This window comes from Epinephelus lanceolatus, chromosome 13 (assembly GCF_041903045.1).
Source record: "Epinephelus lanceolatus isolate andai-2023 chromosome 13, ASM4190304v1, whole genome shotgun sequence".
NCBI lineage: Eukaryota > Metazoa > Chordata > Actinopteri > Perciformes > Serranidae > Epinephelus > Epinephelus lanceolatus.
The window spans coordinates 44,376,129-44,391,349 of record NC_135746.1 but is presented as its reverse complement, the minus strand read 5'-3'; the positions used below and the strand labels follow the sequence as shown (position 1 = coordinate 44,391,349).

General features: G+C 38.7%; 1 protein-coding gene across 3 annotated transcripts in view; it reads left to right on the top strand.

The window, feature by feature from the left end:
* Window positions 1-15,221, top strand: part of cd2ap (CD2-associated protein) — a 260,040-nt gene that overhangs the window by 100,412 nt on the left and 144,407 nt on the right. For all 3 annotated transcript variants that reach the window (XM_033619722.2, XM_078174115.1, XM_078174116.1), the window contains 2 exons: window positions 12,964-13,051; window positions 13,468-13,562. In XM_033619722.2, coding sequence (XP_033475613.1) covers window positions 12,964-13,051; window positions 13,468-13,562 — 183 coding nt within the window. The remainder of the gene's footprint in view (window positions 1-12,963; window positions 13,052-13,467; window positions 13,563-15,221) is intronic.

Sequence of the window (15,221 nt, the reverse complement as noted above, 5' to 3'; positions counted from 1 at the left end):
CGAGTGGGGACCTCTAAGGCTGAGCCGAATGGCGATGGAGGCCCGACTGAAGCACCGATCCAGAGTGGGAATGAGAACCCGGAGTCGAGCGTGCAGAGCACGGACAGCCAAGCGGTGTTGGCCGCTATAGCATCGCTGCAGGCGGAGTTGTCCCAGGCTAAGTCGGACATTTGCAGCAAGATTGACGAAAGGATTGCTGATGTAAGCACAACTTTGAGAAGCGAAATTGCTGCTCTGAAAGCTGAAAGCGACGCTGCATTCTCCGTAGTAAATGTCCGACTCGACTCCCAAAATGAGACGCTGAAAAGTTTGGAGAGTCAGCTACTGCTACTTCGGATACTGTTGTGGACCTCGAAGCTAGGGTAAAGCAGCTACACAGCCAAGTTGAACATCTGTCAGAAAAGTGTTTGGACTTGGAGGGACGATCTAAACGTCAGAATCTGAGAATAGCAGGAGTTAAAGAAGGGGAAGAAAAGGGTCAGAAAACCAGGGATTTCGTGGCACAGCTGCTTATGGATGCACTACAGCTGGATGAAAAACCAGTGATTGACCGAGCTCATAGAGCCCTGAGGGTGCGCCCTGGTGAGGAAGAGCCTCCTCGACACCTGATTTTAAGGGTGCACTACTGTCATGCTCTGGAGGACATACTGCAGAAAGTCATGAAAACCAAAAATCTCACGTATCAAGGGCAGCGAATTCACGTTTTCAGAGACTTTCCACCCGCTGTAGTTAAACACCAAGCCGCCTTTTCTCTGGCCAGGAAGTTGCTGCGAGACCAACCTGGAGTTAAATTCGGACTCCTATACCCAGCCAAGTTGAGAGTGACACATAACGTGAAAGAGACCACATTCACGGACCCTGCACACCTTTAGAACATGGCTCATTCATTTCTGAGAGAGACTGGAGGTAAATGTCAACTAGACCAGAGATGTTATGGAGAGCCACCTATGGACAAGTAATAGGCCCATGCATACGTAATCACAATTAAAGTAACAATAACACTTTGATAAGAATGGTGACTGAGCTCAAGAGCCTAAGAAACATATTGATGCTTATTTATTATCTTTTTTGACGAGGCCTGAGTTTCTGTTTTCCCCCTTTTTCCCCCTCTCACCTATTATAATGCAATATTTTGTTTGCCAGCCTGCCCACCAGAATGCATATTTCATTTGGTAGTTTGAATAACTTGGTTTCTTTAGTGAATATGTTATTTCTTTGTATTTCATCTCGCACTTAAGACAGCATGGCTTTAAGTCACTGATGGTGGGGGGACACCTTGTATGGCCTGGGGGTTTGTGAATAAGTGTTTGCCTTGGAGTTTTGTGTTTATTTCAGTAAGGTCTGCTAAGATATGGGAGTTTACATTCAATTTTGTTAATGAGAGATAACTAAGCTACTTTGTAGCTACATAGGTTTTGTTGTAAGCTTTACAACTGTAGGGCTAACTACAGTAGGATCAAGAGTTCAACCACAGTTGGTTGCTAGAGTTCATTCTCGGTTTAGAGAGGTTAGACTACACATTATTACGATTGATAATGTTTTTGTTTTTCTGTTTAAGTGTATTTTGGGCGAGACGGGGGTGGGCAGGGGTGGGAGGGTGGTTGGAGTGTCATTTAACTTATGGTTACATATATCCAACAGAGGGAGGAGAGAGTCTAAGGATAGATGCGTGTAGTCACCCGACGTAATGCACAACGTTGCATGTAAAGAGAAGAGGAGGGATGATGTGACATTCTGCTCTTGGAATGTCAATGGTATTAATGAACCAGTTAAAAGAGGCAAAGTGCTTGCACACCTTAAATCATTACAAGCTGATGCTATTTTTTTTACAAGAAACCCACCTGAAAAATGACTCGCATGCTAGGCTTAGGTGTAGGTGGGTACAACATATTTATCACTCCAACTTTTCAGTAAAGACTAGAGGCACAGCTATCCTGATCCGTAGGGGAGTTCCCTTCAAGCACCTAACTACAGTAGCAGACAGGGACGGGAGATATGTTATTGTTGTGGGAGAGATTTGCTCTACACCAGTAACACTATTAAATATATATGGACCAAATAACGACGATCCGGAATTTTTTAGAAAGGTTTTAAATCTGATCCCAGATATTTCTAGTACTAATCTAATCATTGGTGGAGATTTTAATCTGGTATTGGACACGTATTTGGATAGGTCTTCTACACAGAGGGTGGAACCTTCCAAGGCATGCAATCTTCTGAAATCCTATATTGAAAATATGAATCTCTTTGATGTGTGGCAGATTTCTAATGCTACTGGTAGAGAATATTCCTTTCATTCTAAAGTACATAATATATATACTAGGATAGACTTTTTCTCAGTTGATGGCAAACTATTGCCACTTTCCTATAACGCAAAATACCACAATATTATTATTTCTGACCATAGCCCAATATCATTTTCATTAAAGCTTGGCGAAAATGAGCCTGTCCAGAGAAACTGGAGGTTTAATCCTCAGCTCATCACAGATGCAAAGTTTTGTGATTATCTAGAGTCAAACATTAAGATATTTTTTGAAACTAATGATAAGGAAGGTACTTCTTCTACACTATTGAGGGAAGCCTTTAAGGCCTATTTGAGAGGGTGCATTATTTCTTTCCAATCCTCTCTCAAGAAGCGTAACAAAGCAAAACAACTAGAACTTGAGGATGAGATCCACCAGTTAGACATGGAGAATGCCCTACACCCCTTATTAGGGAAACATACAAAAATTTCAAATCTTAAATATTAACTAAACAAAATATTGTCGGATAGAATTTGCAGAGCCTTTATTTTTACAAAACAGCGATATTTTGAATTCGGTGATAGGCCACATAAATTATTAGCAAGACAACTACGAAAACTTGAAAATGACAGGACGATCCACAGAATTAAGTCAAGTTCAGGAAATATCCTTACCTCCCCCAAAGATATTAATGAAAGATTTAGGCAGTTCTATGGAACACTGTATACTTCTGAAGTTAATCCTATAACAGAAACTATGCAATCATTTCTAGATAAATGTGAACTCCCATCACTGAGTCAAGCGGACCGTGATGCCTTAGGGGCAGATATTACATGTAAGGAATTACTAGCGACCATTGGATCAATGAAAAATGGCAAAAGTCCTGGCCCTGATGGGCTCAGCAATGAGATATATAAAGTTTGGAGGATTGCTGGCTCCCTATCTACGTAAAATGTATACCCAGTCATATGATGACGGGGTACTACCTCAGACGCTGACAGAAGCCGTTATCACCCTTCTCCCCAAAAAAGGGAAAGACTTAGAAGAAGTGGGTTCATATAGGCCAATTTCATTATTAAACTCGGATCAAAAAATCCTGGCCAAGACATTGGCCAGAAGACTTAATGCCTTCATATCCGAGCTGATTCACCCTGACCAAACAGGGTTTATCCCCCAAAGAAATTCCTCCCACAACTTTAGACGTCTTTTAAATATCATGCACTCTCCTAGATTTCCCAAAAAAGATCTTGTTATCCTCAGTTTGGATGCAGAAAAGGCATTCGACCAGGTCGAATGGCCATACTTATTTACGGTCTTGCAGAAATTCAACTGTGGTGATAAATTTGTGTCCTGGACTAAGCTCTTATATAATGCCCCCCGGGCCAGAATACTAACTAATCAAACTCTTTCTGACCCTTTTCTGCTTGGCAGGGGCACAAGGCAAGGCTGCCCGCTTAGCCCACTACTGTTTGCGCTTGCCATAGAGCCGCTCGCCGAAACAATTCGATCACTTTCAGAGATCCATGGCTATAATACGGAATACACCAAGAATAAAATTTCATTGTACGCAGATGACATTTTGTTATATGCTACTCAACCTAGGATTACAATTCCATCAATACTAAAAACATTCCATTTATTCGGTACTTTCTCCGCGTACAAGATCAACTGGAGCAAGAGTGAACTACTGCCAATACAAGTTGAGGATCAAGAATGGCTCAAACAGCTTCCCTTTCGAATAGCATCTGACAGCTTAACTTATCTGGGGATAGTAATCACCAAGAAGTACAATGATCTTTATAAGGCTAATTTCCCCACCCTGTTAAACAAGTTAGCAAGCAATATTCAATTCTGGAAAACACTCCCCATCTCTCTGTTGGGTAGATTGAACGCTATTAAAATGATTTTTCTCCCTCAGCTGCTTTGTCTTTTTCAAAACCTGCCTATATACTTTACTAAATCTTTTTTCAGTAAACTGGACTCTATCATTCTCCCCTTTGTTTGGAACTATAAGTCTCACAGAATAAAAAAGGACCATCTTTGCAGCTCTATTGTTGTTTATTTTTGTTGTTGTTGGTTTTTGCTCGGATGATGGTTTTGTTTGCTTATAATTTGCTACTTGTCTCACTTGTCATGTTTGTCAGGGATTGTGTTTGTGGAATTATTATTAATATTTTTTTTTTTAATTTTATTTTATTCTGTTTCTGTAAAAAAACAAAAAAAACAGGAAACGTAACTGTCGATTGTCAATTTCACTGTTTATTGACTGGTTTCCCAATAAACATATTTGAAAGAAAAGAAGAAATCTAAATGCTAAATATAAATTTAAATATAAATGTTAAATCTAAATATTAAATCTAAATCTAAATGTTAAATCTAAATGTTTTGGGTGAAACTAAATATTTAGCTAATATGCAAATTCACACTGCAGGTCACCGGAAGTACCAAAATAAAAGCTCGAGATGGTCAGACTGTGTTTATAGAATCAAATACTGAATTAAAACCAACTTATCGGGGGAAATGAACACTTGAACATACATTAACGTGATAATAACTACCTAAAATAACAAGAAACATGTTTGGAGAAATTTTATTTGACGTGTACTCAAGTCCCCGTCCGGACCAAAAATATGGAGTGTGGACTGGTAGCTGGAGAGGTGCCAGTTCACCTCCTGGGCACTGCCGAGGTGCCCCTGAGCAAGGCACCGAACCCCCCAACCGCTCAGAGCGCCTGTCATGGGCAGCCCACTCTGACATCTCTCCACTTAGTGCATGTATAGGTCCAGTTTGTGCATGTGTGTGTTCGGACCTGTGTGTAATTGACAACAGAGTGAAAAATTGAATTTCCCCTCGGGGATTAATAAAGTATATAAAATTAAAAAAAAAATTAAATTAAAACTAACAACCGTCAGCTCTTAGCCCCATTAGCAGTGTCTGTAATGACTCATTAACTATTAAACGGTCCGTGAAAAAAATATTTTTTTCCAGCGGATGTCTTAGTTACAACATGATTGAGCTAGCAAAGCAGTTTTGTGTTGCGATGTGTGGTATTTATTCAGTTTTGGGAAATCACGATGTCTAGAAAGCATCAGTGGCTGCAGCAGCAGCAAAGCTATCAGGACGTCATCTGTTAAAAGCCTCCCGTTGTCGGATACGACATGAAACTACTCCAGTTAGCTCAATCATGTTGCAACTAAGACATCTGCTGGAAAAAAATATTTTTTTTCACGGACCGTTTAGAGTTAGTGGGTCATTACAGACACCGCTAACGGGGCTAACAGCTAACGGTTAGCCCCGCTAATCTACGATAACCATGTTATTAATTTCAGAACGTGATAGAAATGTTTGTTCGATCATTGTGTTTATAGACTTCACAAACACCAGATTAGTCTAAATGGTGATATAGTGACGTGAAAAATGTGAGATATGCATATATATACAGTACAGGCCAAAAGTTTGGACACACCTTCTCATTCAATGCGTTTTCTTTATTTTCATGACTATTTACGTTGTAGATTCTCACTGAAGGCATCAAAACTATGAATGAACACATGTGGAGTTATGTACTTAACAAAAAAAGGTGAAATAACTGAAAACATGTTTTATATTCTAGTTTCTTCAAAATAGCCACCCTTTGCTCTGATTACTGCTTTGCACACTCTTGGCATTCTCTTGATGAGCTTCAAGAGGTAGTCACCTGAAATGGTTTCCACTTCACAGGTGTGCCTTATCAGGGTTAATTAGTGGAATTTCTTGCTTTATCAATGGGGTTGGGACCATCAGTTGTGTTGTGCAGAAGTCAGGTTAATACACAGCCAACAGCCCTATTGGACAACTGTTAAAATTCATATTATGGCAAGAACCAATCAGCTAACTAAAGAAAAACGAGTGGCCATCATTACTTTAAGAAATGAAGGTCAGTCAGTCCGGAAAATTGCAAAAACTTTAAATGTGTCCCCAAGTGGAGTCGCAAAAACCATCAAGCGCTACAACGAAACTGGCACACATGAGGACCGACCCAGGAAAGGAAGACCAAGAGTCACCTCTGCTTCTGAGGATAAGTTCATCCGAGTCACCAGCCTCAGAAATGGCAAGTTAACAGCAGCTCAGATCAGAGACCAGATGAATGCCACACAGAGTTCTAGCAGCAGACCCATCTCTAGAACAACTGTTAAGAGGAGACTGCGCCAATCAGGCCTTCATGGTCAAATAGCTGCTAGGAGAGGCTAAGGAGAGGCAACAAGCAGAAGAGATTTGTTTGGGCCAAGAAACACAAGGAATGGACATTAGACCAGTGGAAATCTGTGCTTTGGTCTGATGAGTCCAAATTTGAGATCTTTGGTTCCAACCGCCGTGTCTTTGTGAGACGCAGAAAAGGTGAATGGATGGATTCCACATGCCTGGTTCCCACTGTGAAGCATGGAGGAGGAGGTGTGATGTGTGGGGGTGTTTTGCTGGTGACACTTGGGGATTTATTCAAAATTGAAGGCACACTGAACCAGCATGGCTACCACAGCATCCTGCAGCGACATGCCATCCCATCCGGTTTGCGTTTAGTTGGACAATCATTTATTTTTCAACAGGACAATGACCCCAAACACACCTCCAGGCTCTGTAAGGGCTATTTGACCAAGAAGGAGAGTGATGGAGTGCTGTGGCAGATGACCTGGCCTCCACAGTCACCGGACCTGAACCCAATCGAGATGGTTTGGGGTGAGCTGGACCGCAGAGTGAAGGCAAAGGGGCCAACAAGTGCTAAACACCTCTGGGAACTCCTTCAAGACTGTTGGAAAACCATTTCAGGTGACTACCTCTTGAAGCTCATGGAGAGAATGCCAAGAGTGTGCAAAGCAGTAATCAGAGCAAAGGGTGGCTATTTTGAAGAAACTAGAATATAAAACATGTTTTCAGTTATTTCACCTTTTTTTGTTAAGTACATAACTCCACATGTGTTCATTCATAGTTTTGATGCCTTCAGTGAGAATCTACAATGTAAATAGTCATGAAAATAAAGAAAACGCATTGAATGAGAAGGTGTGTCCAAACTTTTGGCCTGTACTGTATGTAGCTAAACTCCGCTGGTATTTGTAAACAACAAGGTGATTCCCTCCGAAGGGACACTAACAACTCAAAGCACACATCAAATAAAATTTCTCCAAACACATTTCTTGTTATTTTAGGTAGTTATTATCACGCTAATGTATGTTCAAGTGTCCATTTCCCCCGATAAGTTGGTTTTAATTCGTTATTTGATTCTATAAACACAGTCTGACCATCTCGAGCTTTTATTTTGGTACTTTCGGTGACCGGCAGTGTGAATTTGCATATTAGCTAAATATTTAGTTTCACCCAGAACATTTAGATTTAACATTTAGATTTAGATTTAACATTTATATTTATATTTATATTTATATTTAGCATTTAGATTTAGATTTAATATTTAGATTTAGATTCAACATTTAGGTGCCACATTTAATATTTAGATTTAACATTTAACATTTAGGTGCCACATTTAATATTTAGATTTAACTATTTAATATATTTCTAAGTTCACAAATATTGCTGTAAATGTGGTAAAAGGTGATGTTAAAAAATTCACAATACTTTTTTAAACATTGTTTGAAGCTAAATGTGGCAAAATGTTGATGTTATTTTCAGCGTGAGACACTTTACAAACGGCACCCCTTAGATTTAAGTGTACTTATAGAAAATTCTTTATTTTAAAAGCATTAAATTGAAATAACATTCATTTTCATGTATATAATCATATTTTTTATGAAAAAATACCAGTTAAACCAAATAACACTGGGTTGTGTCAATTGGTGTAACCAGTATTTTTCATAAAAATATGATAGGTACACTGCCTGACCTTGTTCCTTCTATAGTCAAACACCATTGTTTGTTGAAGAAATGGACACTGAAAATCAAATATGACAGTCAACAAGGTTAAGTGTTCAGAAAAAAGAACATCTGTCATCTGTGAGCTAATTTCTTCTACTGTAAATTCTTTGCTGAAAAAAACATTTTATAATCATGTTTCATTTTAAAATTTAACTTGTGTTGTATCTTAAGTTCTGATAAGAAAAAAGTCACCTGACAACAACTCATAAGGGTGAACTTGTCTAGTATTGTGAATGCAGTTGATAAAAATTTAATGAGAGAGAAAGTTCAGAAAAAGGAACATCTCACAACAATGAACTCATTTCTTCTACTGTAAATTCTTTGCTAACAGCAATCATTTAATTTTAAAATTTAACACATGTTTTATGTTTAGTATTTTAAATTTCTGATAAGGGAAAAATTCACCTGACAACAATTGGCCCTTGCTGCAGCATTAGCATTCATTAGCATTCATTAGCATTACCACTCTGTGACAAGCCACTTTTTGCTTCTTAGAAACTGGCATCTTATGGGGAAAATTGATTTTATTTATTTAGTTTGATTACTTTAATTTTCTATTAATGTATCATATTTTAGTAATGAAATAGAAGAAATGTAAATAATTGTATTTTACAGACAGAAATTTTAATGTTTGAGTAACATTTCTACTTTAAATGAATTATTGGATTTTTAGGTATTTTAAAGCTACTGTACAAGTTCAAAAGATTTTTTTTTATAATACATCTTTAATTAGCATCATAAGCTACTGATATCTAACAAATTACCATCATAAACTGCTGATATTTGACATAATTGGTCTATAACAGAAAGGCTTTTAATAGGAGTCAAATGATGTAACCAGTTACACCATTTGACATTTCATTTTAAAATCAAATTTGACAGGCATTGCCATGGACACCTGTGTAAGCACATGGCCTTGGTCTCAATATTTCAAATATAATTTTTAAAGTAAATATTCATTTTTATGATTCTTATGAATTATAAATGTTTTTCTAGGGTCATACCATTTGACATGTACACTTACCAAACCTGACCAAAGCCTAAAAATGTCAATTTATGAGTAATTTTTAAGAGATTCCAACCTTGTCATGCAGAAGTTGTGATCAATATATCTCTGTAATACCATTTCTTGTCACATTGCCTTCTTTACAGTATCAACAAAATGGCCTCTTAAATGCTGGTTACACGACTTGACTTGTAGTTCACTTGACTTTTATGACTCCCCAAATTAAATTTCATATTTAGAACAATTGTATTCCATTAGCTTTATTTAACATAAAAAGTAATAATATAAGATCATGCCAAACTAGTTTATATGGTGTTTTATTGAGAATTCTAGTGTTTTTAAGCAAGTTTAATTATTTGGTGCAGCGTTTTTATGGTTACACTATTTAGACATTTTTGCCATAATCCTCTAATATATTCTCTCAAAATGGATTAAAAGCAGAAATTTTATACTGGATCCACAAAAAAAGTTTGTAAGTTAATCATACATTTATTTTCAAATTTTATCCCTTTTGAATTTGACTAAACCATATGGACACAAAAAAGTAGCGTCACATCATTGACCCTTTAACAATCAAGTTACATATGTATGTAACATGTTAATGTTTAGACTACTGCAGTTTGCAAAGCACTCTGGGAATCTTCCTCTACCACCCAGTTTGCAGTCTGCATCTAAAAACACTGTATTTGAAGGGCCACCTCAAGGGCTGGATGACTACTGCCCTTCGATTCTACAAAAGAAACAGGACACCCTACCCTATGCAGCAAGGGCCAAGGGGGCGGATGTGGATTTGACTGCAGTGTATTTCCAAAGATGTGTGCATAAAAAAACAAAGAACATTAATAAGAATGCTAGTATCCCCATATTTAAGTGATATGTATGTATTTTTATTGAATTTTGATGACTCACAGCAACTTCAGTTCAGTGTGATATGACCAAGCTGCCTTTTAAGTGGGCCTATTATATTATTTCTAACCTGTTTACAGAACTCCTCTAGTCAGGCATTTCTGTAGATGTTTAATTACTTTTGATGTTCATTCAATCAGTGATGTTTCCTTTTGAGCTAACAACATCAGGTCATTTGATATTTCCTCTCTCATAAACTCTCCCTTGCAGGATAAGTAGCCTTGCATTACAGCTTATTTAGCAGCAACCTGTCCAAATCAGATGAACCGCTGCTGGGCTCATTTACATTATTTACTCTTAGTAAATAAAATACATGCAAAACATTGTGCTTCTGACAGTAATTTGCTGCAGGCAGTTTGTTTAAACATAGCCCTCAGTCTCAGTAATATCTCTAAACTCCATCTGTTTGATGCATGAATTATTTTCCTTTATTCTTTATTTCAGTGTTGTTTTGTGGGAAGTGTCCCAGGAGAACTGGACACAGATAAACCTTTTGAGAAGTCTGTAGCTTACTGTCAACACTGAGGGAACATATCCAGATTCAAGTGATGTGTCTGTTTGCTTTGAATACACTTGTTTTGCATGTCATCAGCTCGTGTACATGACATCAAATTCAAGCAGCAACTACCAGTAAAACGGACAGATTGAGATCTATTGGCATTTTAGCCAGTGTGACAGCAGTGACTTTAAATTTCTAAATAGAAAACCCAATTTTTGATTTATGTCATTGTAATAGGTGAAAAAAAAATCAAATCTATCATCAAACTGATGGATACCATTGTGGATGACCACAAGATTAAAATGCCTATACTGTTTGCAACATTAGATGTTAATATTGCTACCTAGTTGTTTCATGAATTACACATTATTGTAAAGTGATCACCATATTTTGATTCCCCCAGCGAGTTAAAGCCCAGGAGGACTGAGAGAACACGAGGAAGAAGAGGCGTCATGTGTGTCAGCAATTAGACTAAAACCTGGTCTGAATTTGATGCTGCCACAATTTAAAAAAAGAAGTTGGGACAGGGACCACAAAAAACTGTACCTGGAACATTCCACAAGTAAACAGGTTAATCTGTAACGGGTGATAGCATAATGACTCGGTATGAAAGGGGCATCCTTAAAAGGCTCAGTTGTTTACAGGCAAGGACAGTCACTTTGTGAAAAAACTGTGTGGGCAAACAGTTTAAGGACATTGTTTCTCAACACACAATTTCAAAAAATGTATGGATTATGCCATCTGCAATTCATAATATCATCAAAAGATTCCGAGAATTGGGAGAAATCTCTGCACGTAAGGGGCAAGGCTGAAACCAGTATCGAATGCTTGTGACCTTTGACCCCTCAGCCTGCACTGCATTAAAAACTGACATGATTGTATAAAGGATATTACTACATTGGCTCAGGAACACTTAGGAATACCATTGTCAGTAAACTCAGTTGATTACTGACTGCATCTACAAATGATAGTTCAGGCTGTGTCATGCAAAGTCACAGCCATATACCAACATCCAGAAACAACTTGTTCAAGGAATCAAATTCAGAATGGGTTTATATTCATAAAGAAAAAAAACAAAAAACAATTAAGTTTCTCAGTTCGAACATAAAATAGCTTGTCTTTGTGGTCAAAAAGTATTTACAGGGTCATTGCATTGTGTTTATATTTATGCTTTACACATCATCCCAACTTTTGGGAATTTTGGTTGTAACATGCTGTATGTATCAGCATCAGGATTTATAGATTTTTGACTTAGCGTCCACTAACACTCTTCCAACTATTTTATCGTTATTTAAATAGATGGAAATAAAAAGAGCTAGGAAATAAATGTGGCATTAGGACATACAAGTTCCTTAAAATAAATAACAGTAGTCATAAGTGTTATATCGTAGGCAACTGGACTTGCTTGCTTGCGTTGCGTTGTTGTTAGATAAAAACCTATTCATTTATTTATTGGACTAAATTGGACTTTTATATGTTTATATTTACATTTTAGGATTTTGTAATAGGCATATGGACAGCTCATAAAACTTAGTTTAGTTAAAAATTAAGGGTAGAAAAAGAGATGAAAAGTACAGTATGAGGATGTAGAAATTAATTTCCTATTAATTTTGAGGCATCATTAAATTAATGTAATGCTTTGAAGGCACAACCATTGCATTGCCATAGACTATTAGGTTAAAGACGTGATGTGATTTCCAGTATAAACCACGGCCACTTCTGGTCTGAATACAGAGACGCAGAGAGATAATTTTGTTTGTTGAACAGATACAGATAGATATAATGATGTCTCTGTATACCTCTTATACTCAGGTCAGCAGCATGTTGAAATGAACTTCGGCTCACTGCTTAGTTTAGCACTTAACTCCGTTCTAAAACTGTCCCCTGTTTTCCCTCTCTCTCCTCTTCACAACAGCCCTCACTCTCTCTATCGCCACTTACACGGCTTCTTTCACTCTCCTCCACTCCTCACATAACACCACATGTCACATGCTCTAACACGCTCTTCTCCACGGCCTTGACCCGTCCACATAATCCACTCTACCCTCTGCCTGAAGTCGTATCAAGGACATAACCCATCCTGCTTGTAACATTCTTAATTTTTGACTTTTTGATGATTTTCTGTTAATCTGAAAAGTTCTGTTACATATCTCTGTGTGGTACCTTTAGCAGGTTATGCATTCATTTCTTAGTACCATAGCAAAGTAGTGCTCCTTGTTACTTTGATCTTCCTTATTTCCATGTAGTCTTTTCTTGCCATTCATACACATTTATATTTAATAGCACCAAGTCACGGTCAGAGTTCTCCACTCAGAAAGTATATGATAGACAGGACTCCTCTTCGTGAAGCCACATATCCATTCATGTGCGATAAATCATTTCCATCTGTATGGTTTGCTTCATTTTAGCCAATCCCATCATTACCATCTGCTGCAAAGCCCGCCCATCCCAACATGACAGAGTTGCAACGAGTGGATGGAGACAGCAAATCCAAAGGTAAAACACCATCAAAGTACTGTAAAAGGATCCTTTGACCTGTGGAACGTATCTTGACTTACAGTTGTTTTCTGTCTGTCCTGTTTACTTGTGAAGCTGGTGTGCTAGCTTTGATAGCAAATTTAGCATCTGTCATTGATTCCAGCTCCACTGTGGAGTTTGGATAAAATGAAACATCACTTGCAAATACCGGAAAAAGCAGTTATTCCAAAAGAAATTATGTAAGTGAGTGTAAACCTTGTGTTGTTTGTGTGTCTGGGAAATATGATAGGATGTTTCTATCTCTAAGAGATGTGTTAACTCTCAGGTGTACCAGTTTCAAGACATTCTGAGCACATGAATAGTAACTAGCTGTATATATGCACATTGCTGTGTTTGGTTTTCTTGTTAAGACCCCACTACCTCTGTTTCCTCAGCAAAAGAGTACTGTAAGGTCACATTTGGTTTTGAGGCTACAAATGAGGATGAGCTGACCTTGAAAGAGGGCGATATCATCCACATCCTGAGCAAGGTATGTTTTCACTGCTGTACGCATACAAGGTGTGGAATTTAATGAAAAAACAGAAGAACTGGATGTATTTGGAAACAATACAGAAGTGAGCTATATTAGTTGAACTAATCTACTTGATTGGTTATACTATCTCTTGCCATCCTGTTGGTTTGCTCACAGATGATTTTCAAGCTCTGTCTAACACCGCCAGTCATGTCATTCTGTCCGAGCCTCATCTGATTGTCACTGCCTGAGCTCACATGGGATAGCTTTTGTTCCTAAATGTAATCTGTCTGCCTGACAACTCCCACATTTCAGCAAATTCAACAGCATTTCTTAACTTAAGGCCCAGACACACCAAACCAACATCAAAGAACTAGCTGCAATGAAGGCTAACTGTTGGATTGCCTCACATTGCAGCCATAAAGTTGGACTGAACACACTGCAAAGACTATGGTCAATGGCTGACTAGCACGTATGTTCTGCACCCGCATGAAAGGAAATAACTCTCCACACCAGCAGGTGGTGGTAGTCTGTACTCATTCAAAAAAGGGGAACTGGAAGACCGTCAGGATGGATTCAAGATGCCAGTTAGCCATTAACAACAAAACCTTATAAGAATCCCTAAAGAATTATAGAACATTTACTGTGCACTGGCAAACAATAACACAAACAACTATGTACTGTTCCCTCCAAAGAGCTCAATGGCAAAAAAAAAAAAATCTCATCTCATCAAACAAGTTTGTTTTGATCTCACTCGCTCAGGACTTTAGTCATTTGTTTTCCTTTCTCACTTCTGTTTTTCTTCTCGTGGTCTGAGCTGAACTGCCAATCAAAAGGATTTTACCGCCAACAGGCTCCACTGTCTCTGACACCAATTCAACATGCTGAATCAGCTGAATAAAGCCAACAAGTGCCAATGGTGTGAGACACACTGTACAAACTAGAGCAACACACACTCACAGACGGCCTAACATTGACCAATGGCTGACTGTCAGCTTGAGCAACTTTCCCACTGCACAAAAACTAAATGCGAGCCCACGGACTGACTCACGGGGCTCTAGTTTCCCAGCGCAGTACAGCGCAGGGTGGCGCAGGGTGGCGAACCCCGCGCAGAGCTAGTTTCGAGCAGTGCAACCCGAGGCGCGCTCAGTTTGGTAGTTTGGCAGACCGAGGTGTGCTGAGATGGGTGTGGCTGCGCAGCAGGGGGAGGTGTCGACAGATCCAGCTTGGCGCAGTGACAGTTTTGTGCGCTAAAAGCTCGCCAGCTGAAACCAGGTCTACTGTCAGTGCATCGGGAACGCAGCCGGTGTAAGCCGAAGTTTGGCTGACCGGCGGACAGTGAGCACACGTCACCAAAACCTCACAGGCAGGTTTCCAGAATGTCAGGCACATTAACAATGCAATAAATACCCAAAAAACACTATTCAATGCAACTATCTGCAATCAGCACATAAATGTATCTCTATATCGACTGTCCTGTCACATCTAATGTCAGATCAAAGGGGATTGGCACCGTTTGGCACATTTGGCACACGTAATGGAAACCCAACCTGATTTGATTAACACAGCTGCAAACTAATGAGTTCACATCCCTCTCAGCCAACCACAAACAGCCACAGCATCAGATAGGGAGTATATATTCAGCATCTGTCACCTTAGAAAAGTCAAAAGAAAAGA